At 39.6% G+C, this 10,000-nt stretch overlaps 1 protein-coding gene across 2 annotated transcripts in view; it reads left to right on the plus strand.

The window, feature by feature from the left end:
- The window catches only part of LOC137997333 (inhibitor of growth protein 4-like), a 43,372-nt gene that overhangs the window by 29,125 nt on the left and 4,247 nt on the right, over positions 1 to 10,000 (plus strand). For both annotated transcript variants that reach the window (XM_068843263.1, XM_068843264.1), the window contains exons 8-9: positions 814 to 852; positions 9,961 to 10,000. The exon at positions 9,961 to 10,000 is cut by the window's right edge and continues 22 nt beyond it. In XM_068843263.1, coding sequence (XP_068699364.1) covers positions 814 to 852; positions 9,961 to 10,000 — 79 coding nt within the window. The remainder of the gene's footprint in view (positions 1 to 813; positions 853 to 9,960) is intronic.

The raw sequence follows: 10,000 nt of genomic DNA on the forward strand, positions 1-10,000 counted from the left end.
CATTTTCAACTTTCCTTACAAGTTCTTTTTCACTACAAGTTTAAGTGTGTACCCTGATCTTCTGACAGCTTTCCAAGACAAACGTTCAATGAAGTTAAGCGCTGCCCGGCGGGGTTAGTATGTGGATGGGAGACCTATTTTTTTTTTCTTTTGACTGCACAAGTAAATCGCAAAATCGAAAGTGATATCAAATTCAACGGTCACCGTGATCAAGTTACCTTGCATGTTTACTCGCGAAACAAAGGATACATCTGTGTCAAAATGATGGCAAGACATCGGGTTTTTGTTTTTGTTAGTTTGGTTTGTTTTTCTTTCAAGTGTTTTAAAGATTGACAAGAAGGGTGCGAATTCAACACAAAGATCACAATCGCCCAACCCTTGAGGTTGACCATTGTTTCTGCAAAGTCAAAAATTTACTCCTAGACGAAGTTATTTATCACCAGGTAATTCCATCGTTTTGGAGATAGCAGCTGCCTTATTATTCATCAACGTCACAAATTTTTGCCGATTTCGGGGCTCATTTTGTTGAAACTCAAGCACGCTTCCAACACACCTGTTTATGTTCGTGATTTATGCACGCGCTGCGGGCCTATTGTCACCACGGACTTACACTCTTACAGTCTTACAACCCGGTGACAGTGTGTAGTGCACTTCCACTAAAAGGATAAAACTGTAAGCTATGAACTGCAGGCCCTTTGTTGATATTCCCAAAACATTCTTGGCAAATTTACTTGAATACTTTCTTGCGTGACGTCAGTGACTTTTTCCAGTATGAATCACTTGACCATAATTATTGGCTTGTTTGTTTTCAAGGTATCATATGGTGAAATGATTGGATGCGACAACACAGAGGTATTAGAAACTTTTGTGCTTTGAAAGCAACCTCTCGTTCCCAGAGTCTCTCTTTTCTGCCTCCGACAAAGAGAGACCCTGGAAACGACGTTGCTTTGAAAGTAGCTCATTTCCCTTATGGAATCAGAATCAGCAAACAGTAATTTTGATTTTTATGTCCAGTGTAGCTCTCTTTGTTTTTTTAAAACCTCATGCATTACAATGCCAGTGTTGCTTACATTACAATATTACTTCCATTTGCACTTTACATTAGAATACCAATGCTACTTACATTACAGTACAAAAGCCAAACAGGAAGACGTAAAGATAATAAAAACACATGCACCCGGTTAAATTATTTTTGTCTCCAAATCTATTAGTGAAAGCAGACGCTTCCATTCCTCGCGATAGAACTTTCCGCTTGAAACGTTCTTTTGATTTTGCTGATTGTAGTATTGCTTAATTCGTTCTTATTTAGTGTACTACGATATTAAAAGACCTTTCCATGCCCTGCGAACAGAGACTCTTCAACCTTCCTCATCCCGACTTATTTAGGGAGGTCGAAGGGCCTCTGCTCGCACGACCTGGTCCGTGGCGATCTCTTGTAGCTGAAAGAGTGGAGCAACCGGTGTTGTGTTACGGATTTTGTATATTCTTATCCTGCCTAGGACTCCGATCTTCTGTTGTATTTTTCCATGTTTTCAAGCGACTAGGGTATTTGTCTTGAACGTTCCGTCAGATATTTTGCAAAAGAAAAAAATCGTACACTGTCTTCGATCTTAACTTAACTTAATCCTCTTCGTGCGTGACCGCACATAAGACCGTTACCAGTGAACGCCATTGTTGCTTGTCCTTCGCTACAACAAGTTGCAAAAATAGTGGAGACACTTCACCTTCTTGGGGCGTTATTAATTTCCCTATTATCTCTCACACTGCAGCCCCCCTTCCCCCCTTATCAGTGTTGCTAGCGAGACAAAAAAATGTTGGGAACTTAAGCAGTCAACATTGAAAGGGGGAGAGGGGAGAGGAAGTGGGAAAGGTTTAAATTCTAGATACGCCGAGTATTAGAAGTTAGAAAAGGTGTTTTTTAATGAAAGTGTCTCAACAATTTTGCAACTTGTTGTCTGAGTTGGTTGTCACTGTATTGGCGTACGGTCACTTTGTTTATTGGAACGGGAAGGCGTCTATCGTTTGAGTTTAATATGGTGTTTGCAAAAAAAAGGGTTTAATTCTCTGATCTGCTGTGAATGGAAAATTGCCAGCGATAAACTGGATTTTGGCGGGATCTCGGTATGACGTAATTTGAAGGCATTTCAGTGCTTTCTGTGAGTCAAGTCGAACATACACATAATTTGGTACACGAAAAGGTGTGATTTCCATCCTTTCGCTTTTTAAAGTACGCTAGAAATATCCTGGAACCGATTTCGAAATAATTTGCCTTAAACACCTATATTTCGGTCGACACATGACATCTAAAGCACGCGCAACATGTACGGAATTAGCTGTTGTTTACGAATGAGAAACAGACATAACCTCTCCTTTAACTGCGATCGCATGCCATTTAAAGGGAACATCCACTTTCCGAAAAATCAATTCTTAGCAAACATTGTTATACAAAGATATATTTTCATAGAAGTCCATTCGTAACATTACTTATTGCTTTCGGGCTAGTCTGCTGCCAGAGAAGGGATCGATAACGCTTGCTAGCAAGTCTTCTAAGTGACGTGTCGGGTACAGGCTAATTCCATGTTCTTTGGAATGACTGACCGAGCACAAAGATCAAAAGAAAGCACCCGATTGTGTTAAATCCTTTGCGATATTTGTTTTACAATGAGATACAAAAGTGAACAAATTTGTACCGGCTACACATTATGACATTTATATGAAACGGTCTACACGGTCTACCACAACTTTTCACTGAGAAAATAATATGATATCATATTTCTTGCTGTTGCGATGGTAGACCGTGCTTGGATGGTAGACCGTTGGTAAATGGAATAGACGATATGTACAGGATTTCTAACCGTGTGAGCTTTATTACGAATCACCTGGTAATGTATTGGATTGATTAGAAAAGAAAGTACTAGTTGAATTGTGCTGTTTCCTCGAAGATACGATTTTCAACTGTAACGCCACCATCCCGGTTGACGTCACCAAGAAACACAATAAATGGTATTGTGTTACATAATACGAGCCATGTGTCACTTTCGGAGCATCAGATCTGCAGTGCAAAATACTTTGCTCGCTTTAGTACTTGGTACGGAGTCTTCTGTTAGCGATGATAAGTCCAAACACTCGAAAATCGATGCTACCGTATGTCAATAATTAATATCCTTTCGTGTTTGGTACAATGTGCTTTGCACTTCGCGTGCAAACTTCTGAAATGTTTCAGAGCTTATACGATATTTAATGATTGTTTCTTTAGTTCCTGCTTTTCTACGTTGAAACGTTTCCCTATGGGATTCAAATCCGGACTGGCAAAATTATTGCAATCAATCAGACAACAAGTTGCAAAAATAGTGGAGACACTTCACCTTCTTGGGGCGTTATTAATTTCCCTATTATCTCTCACACTGCAGCCCCCCTTCCCCCCTTATCAGTGTTGCTAGCGAGACAAAAAAATGTTGGGAACTTAAGCAGTCAACATTGAAAGGGGGAGAGGGGAGAGGAAGTGGGAAAGGTTTAAATTCTAGATACGCCGAGTATTAGAAGTTAGAAAAGGTGTTTTTTAATGAAAGTGTCTCAACAATTTTGCAACTTGTTGTCTGAGTTGGTTGTCACTGTATTGGCGTACGGTCACTTTGTTTATTGGAACGGGAAGGCGTCTATCGTTTGAGTTTAATATGGTGTTTGCAAAAAAAAGGGTTTAATTCTCTGATCTGCTGTGAATGGAAAATTGCCAGCGATAAACTGGATTTTGGCGGGATCTCGGTATGACGTAATTTGAAGGCATTTCAGTGCTTTCTGTGAGTCAAGTCGAACATACACATAATTTGGTACACGAAAAGGTGTGATTTCCATCCTTTCGCTTTTTAAAGTACGCTAGAAATATCCTGGAACCGATTTCGAAATAATTTGCCTTAAACACCTATATTTCGGTCGACACATGACATCTAAAGCACGCGCAACATGTACGGAATTAGCTGTTGTTTACGAATGAGAAACAGACATAACCTCTCCTTTAACTGCGATCGCATGCCATTTAAAGGGAACATCCACTTTCCGAAAAATCAATTCTTAGCAAACATTGTTATACAAAGATATATTTTCATAGAAGTCCATTCGTAACATTACTTATTGCTTTCGGGCTAGTCTGCTGCCAGAGAAGGGATCGATAACGCTTGCTAGCAAGTCTTCTAAGTGACGTGTCGGGTACAGGCTAATTCCATGTTCTTTGGAATGACTGACCGAGCACAAAGATCAAAAGAAAGCACCCGATTGTGTTAAATCCTTTGCGATATTTGTTTTACAATGAGATACAAAAGTGAACAAATTTGTACCGGCTACACATTATGACATTTATATGAAACGGTCTACACGGTCTACCACAACTTTTCACTGAGAAAATAATATGATATCATATTTCTTGCTGTTGCGATGGTAGACCGTGCTTGGATGGTAGACCGTTGGTAAATGGAATAGACGATATGTACAGGATTTCTAACCGTGTGAGCTTTATTACGAATCACCTGGTAATGTATTGGATTGATTAGAAAAGAAAGTACTAGTTGAATTGTGCTGTTTCCTCGAAGATACGATTTTCAACTGTAACGCCACCATCCCGGTTGACGTCACCAAGAAACACAATAAATGGTATTGTGTTACATAATACGAGCCATGTGTCACTTTCGGAGCATCAGATCTGCAGTGCAAAATACTTTGCTCGCTTTAGTACTTGGTACGGAGTCTTCTGTTAGCGATGATAAGTCCAAACACTCGAAAATCGATGCTACCGTATGTCAATAATTAATATCCTTTCGTGTTTGGTACAATGTGCTTTGCACTTCGCGTGCAAACTTCTGAAATGTTTCAGAGCTTATACGATATTTAATGATTGTTTCTTTAGTTCCTGCTTTTCTACGTTGAAACGTTTCCCTATGGGATTCAAATCCGGACTGGCAAAATTATTGCAATCAATCAGACAACAAGTTGCAAAAATAGTGGAGACACTTCACCTTCTTGGGGCGTTATTAATTTCCCTATTATCTCTCACACTGCAGCCCCCCTTCCCCCCTTATCAGTGTTGCTAGCGAGACAAAAAAATGTTGGGAACTTAAGCAGTCAACATTGAAAGGGGGAGAGGGGAGAGGAAGTGGGAAAGGTTTAAATTCTAGATACGCCGAGTATTAGAAGTTAGAAAAGGTGTTTTTTAATGAAAGTGTCTCAACAATTTTGCAACTTGTTGTAGTTTTACCACCTCTAAGTTGACCTATATTTTCCTAAATGTGAATGTAAAAGCTCGAGTTCAAGGAGAAAATGCATTTTCTTTCTTTTAAATGTGTACGCCATTCTTGCGGAGTGATCGTGATTCACAGTCTTCCCAATTCATAGAGCGCTACTGCTCGGCTGAATAAGCTTGAGACTTGAATAAAGTAATTATTATGAACTACTGATGCAGTGTCATGTATGTCAGTATGAACTACGGGTGAAATTGTCGCTACACATATCAGGGGTCACATAGAGGATCGTTTTTGTTAGTAGTTTTATTTGTGAAGTGAAACTAATAATAATAATAATAATAATAATAATAATAATAATAATAATAATAATAATAATAATAATAATAATAATAGTAATAAAACTATTTAATTTTTATTATGCCTCCGGAGCAGGAAACAAATGTTTTTGATTGTATCTTACGACAACATGGACGCGAAGTCCTAAAGATGGTTAGGAAAGGAGAGAAAACGCTTGGAAAACTCGCCCGGTGGCAGAATCACAACCACTTTAACATCCGGTGCAGATACAACAACATTACTCCAAACAGCCTGAAACTACGAACCTGTATGAAAGGTGTTAAGACCATGAAGATTATTCATAATGCCGAGAAGAAACTTCTTCAGGAACGAATAAGACAATGCGACTTTACGATCAGAAAGTACGAGGAGAGCGTAAAAGAACTGAAATCAAGTGTACAATCCAAGGTGTCAACAGAGATAAACAACCAAATTCTAACTCTCTTCGAGAAAACACATTCGTCGCACTTTGAGATGGCAAAGAGCCGCCAGAGGCAAAAGTTTGACCGCCTACTGAGTAAAGAAGAAACTCGATCATCGACGACAAACATTGGAGATACCAACATTGATCAGACAAAGTGGGTTATGAATCTCTCTGACCGCCCTCTTTCCGATAGTGAACGCTCGGTTCTCATGAAAGGTCTGAATTTTAGCGTAACTCCATCAAAGATCCCACTTGATGAGATCGTGGCAGCCACTGAACTGACCTGTAATCAACTAAAAGATAAAAGCCAAGCCGAGAGCCTGAGAAATGAAGTAGTTAAAATCGTAAGCAAGAGCAAACCCCCAAGATCAAACATCAGCAGAGCTGAAAGGGAAGCCATTAAGGCTCTGGCGAAAGACGATTCAATTGTAATCTTACCAGCGGACAAAGGGCGCACTACGGTAATCCTAAACAAACAAGATTATCACAACAAGGTGAAGGCTCTTCTAGACGATACCAATACGTATGAAAAACTGACATCTGACCCAACCAGAGCCATCAAAAATAAACTCATTCAAACCTTGAAGGAGTGGCGCAAAGAAGAGAGAATCCCTAATTATCTTTACAATCAACTGTACCCCACAGCAGAGAATGTCCCAAAGTTCTACGGGCTACCCAAGATTCACAAGAAAGACGTACCGCTACGGCCAATAGTTTCGAGCATTGGTAGCGTGATGTACGATACTGCCAAGTTCCTTGCTAAGATTATGAAACCTCTGGTTGGCCTCAACAGTCATCACATCGTCAACAGTGAAGACTTTGTCAACAAGATTGCAGAACTTGAAGTTCCCCCTGGACAGAAACTCGTTTCATACGATGTTTCCTCACTGTTTTCTGTTTCACTGTTTGTCAGAGCCAAACTGGAAAGTGACCAGAGCTTACCGGATAGATGCCCATGAGATATCGCCCAATTATCTGTTCTACTAGAGATGTGCCTCTCGAGCACATACTTCACATTCCAGGGTGAAGTCTACAAACAAAGGAAAGGAGCCGCCATGGGGTCTCCAATTTTCCCTGTAGTGGCCAATCTCTACATGGAACAGTCCGAGAGCAGAGCTCTGGACACCGCCCCCACCCCTCCAACTATGTGGTATCGATATGTTGATAACACGATGGCCAAGATTCACGAAAACGCCGTCGATTCCTTCCCAGAACATCTAAACTCCATTGACCAACATATTTAGTTCACTTCGGAACAAGAAAAGGATGGCAGGATTCCTTTCCTTGATACCTGTGTGAGTATTAACCAAGATGGTTCTACCAAGATCTCCGTGTACCGCAAACCTACGCACACGGACCAGTACCTAAACTTCCAATCAAACCATCATCTACAACACAAAAGAGCTGTGGTTAACACCCTGATGTTGAGAGCTCAGACCTTGGTTACGGAAAACGATGACAGAACTAGAGAAACACAGCACGTCAAGCAAGCTCTAAAAATGAATAACTATCCAGAATGGATGCTAACAATACCACATCCAAAATCTACAACAGAAGATACCGAAGAGCCTCAAAGCGGGAAGAAAATCTATGCATCAACGCCATACATCAAAGGAATCTCGGAACGCCTGCAAAGAGCTTTCAAGTCACACGAGGTTACACTTATTCATAAACCCGTCAATTCTCTAAGATCACAATTGGTACGTGTCAAGGACACAACTGTCAATCTCAAGAAATGCGGTACTGTGTACCAGATCCATTGTGAGAAGTGTAACAAGGAGTACGTTGGCGAAACGGCCCGCTCTCTGGAAATCAGAGTGAAAAAACACCAATCAAGAAATTCATCAGCTATTCGCGAGCATTGTCGCCTGGAGGGCCACTCGGTGGACCCAAATAAGACAAAAGTACTATCAACCGAAGTTAACACCTTCAAACGCAGGATAAAAGAAGCTATTTAAATTAAACTTACGAAACTGGCGTTAAACAGAGACAATGGTTTCGAATTAGCAGCTATCTATGACACAATTCTAACCCCCAAGAGGCGTTAAAAACCTTTTTAAAATTCATCCGGTTGAAAAACGGACGAAATATTTCATAAGTTTTAACTTTTAGCTCCGAGTTTGTAAAACTATTTAATTTTTATTATGCCTCCGGAGCAGGAAACAAATGTTTTTGATTGAATAATAATAATAATAATAATAATAACAAGAAGATCTTTCAGATCTTTAAACCGCGCTTTGAAAATTTATCTGTTTTCTTACCACTATATAGTCGCAACGTAGTACACATTCCAAAGCAGTCTTTGTTGATCCACTATGACTATAGACACAAAATCACCTGATCAATCTGTAGCACAACAACTGACAACAACGAATGCACTGATTCAGCTCTCCGACAAAACGACAAAAAAAAAATAAATAAACCGATTGCAGAGCAAGAACCGCGCTCGGCCCGTGGCCGCGCGGTTAATAATGACAATAATAATAATATATAACATTTGAAAACGACGACGTTTCGACGCTATCCCAACGTCATTATCAATTCAAAAAAAGTAAACAATAGACAATTCAGTAGTGTAGCCGCGGTCGTAACCTGCTTTTGTTTGGTATTGGAAGCAGCTTCTATCCGGAAAATGGTTTTAAATACTAAAGGCAGAATAGATACAATAACATTACAAATTAAACAAATAGCGTAGCACGAATGGAATCTGCTATTTTTCATACTTGATAATGACGTTAGGATAGCGTCGAAACGTCGTCACCCGACATGCTTTTCGACCGTTTGTTTTTGTTATGGAAATTCGCGTTGCTTGTCGCAGCGATCTGATTGGATGAATTTCAGCTTTGGCAACATTTTTCCGCGGCTCGCAATGCCTGTCGTTTGAAGGTGGGCCTTTAAACTCTTTAAAAACTTTTTAGCTTTTAGTATGTTTAAAAATATTTTATATCGCAGTTTTTTATAACCAAATAATAATTATAATTATAATTTGTGGGGCGTAAATTACATAAATATGTGATCAAATGCGCTTCACAACTAAAATAAATCTCAAATTATAAATAAATATTGACAAAACCTAATAATTCCTTAAGAAAATAAACACAGGGGTGCAGGGATGGCGCAGTGGTGAGAGCACTCGCCTCCCACCAGTGTGGCCCGGCTTCGATTCCCAGACTCGACGTCATATATGTGTTGAGTTTGTCGGTTCTCTTCTCTGCTCCGAGCTTTTTCTCCGGGTACTCCTGTTTCCCCTCTCCTCAAAAACCAACATTTGACTTGATTTGTCTTAATTGTTAATTTCAATTTACAGTGTCCCCAATTAGTGCTTTAGCGCTAGAACGAATAGACACTTAAATTAAGTTCCTTTCCTTTCCTTACTAAATCACTGAGGCAACCAAATTAAAGCTCGACTAAAGAGGTAAATCTTAAGATCACGCATAAAACTAGGTACAGAGTCCATGCCCTGAGTGATGTCACTAGGTAGACTATTCCAAAGGTACGTGGCTGGAGAGGAGAAGGCCCTTGCTACAAGTGTAGGTAACATCTTGCCTGTTAGGACCATCAGGACAAGTTTTTCATTGGACCTTAGTTCGTATTTAGTTGGAATTTTAAAACTTATGTACTTCTTTGAAGCATGGTAAAGAATCTTAAATTCTATGCAGTACTTAATTGGCAGCCAGTGTAGCTGGAACAGTAGCGGTGTAATAAGGCTAAACTTGAGGTAAACCATAAAGCAAACTATTGCAGTAGTCTAATGACCTACTACAGTAGTAATAAAAGCATGAATTAGAATCTCCGTAAAATAAAGCAATAAACATTTCCTAATGCGCTAGATACAGTGTATTATGAATGTAATAAAACGATACATTGCAAACTTTATTTATACAAGTCTTCATAGGAAGTAGTACCAAGATTTTATTAACGTAGTCTTGTGTCAGAAAAGGCTAACGTTATTTCTCTGTTTATTCTTAGTGTCCAATCGAGTGGTTTCACTTCCCATGTGTAGGACTCA

The sequence above is a fragment of the Montipora foliosa genome, chromosome 3 (assembly GCF_036669935.1).
Source record: "Montipora foliosa isolate CH-2021 chromosome 3, ASM3666993v2, whole genome shotgun sequence".
Classification (NCBI taxonomy): Eukaryota; Metazoa; Cnidaria; class Anthozoa; order Scleractinia; family Acroporidae; genus Montipora; species Montipora foliosa.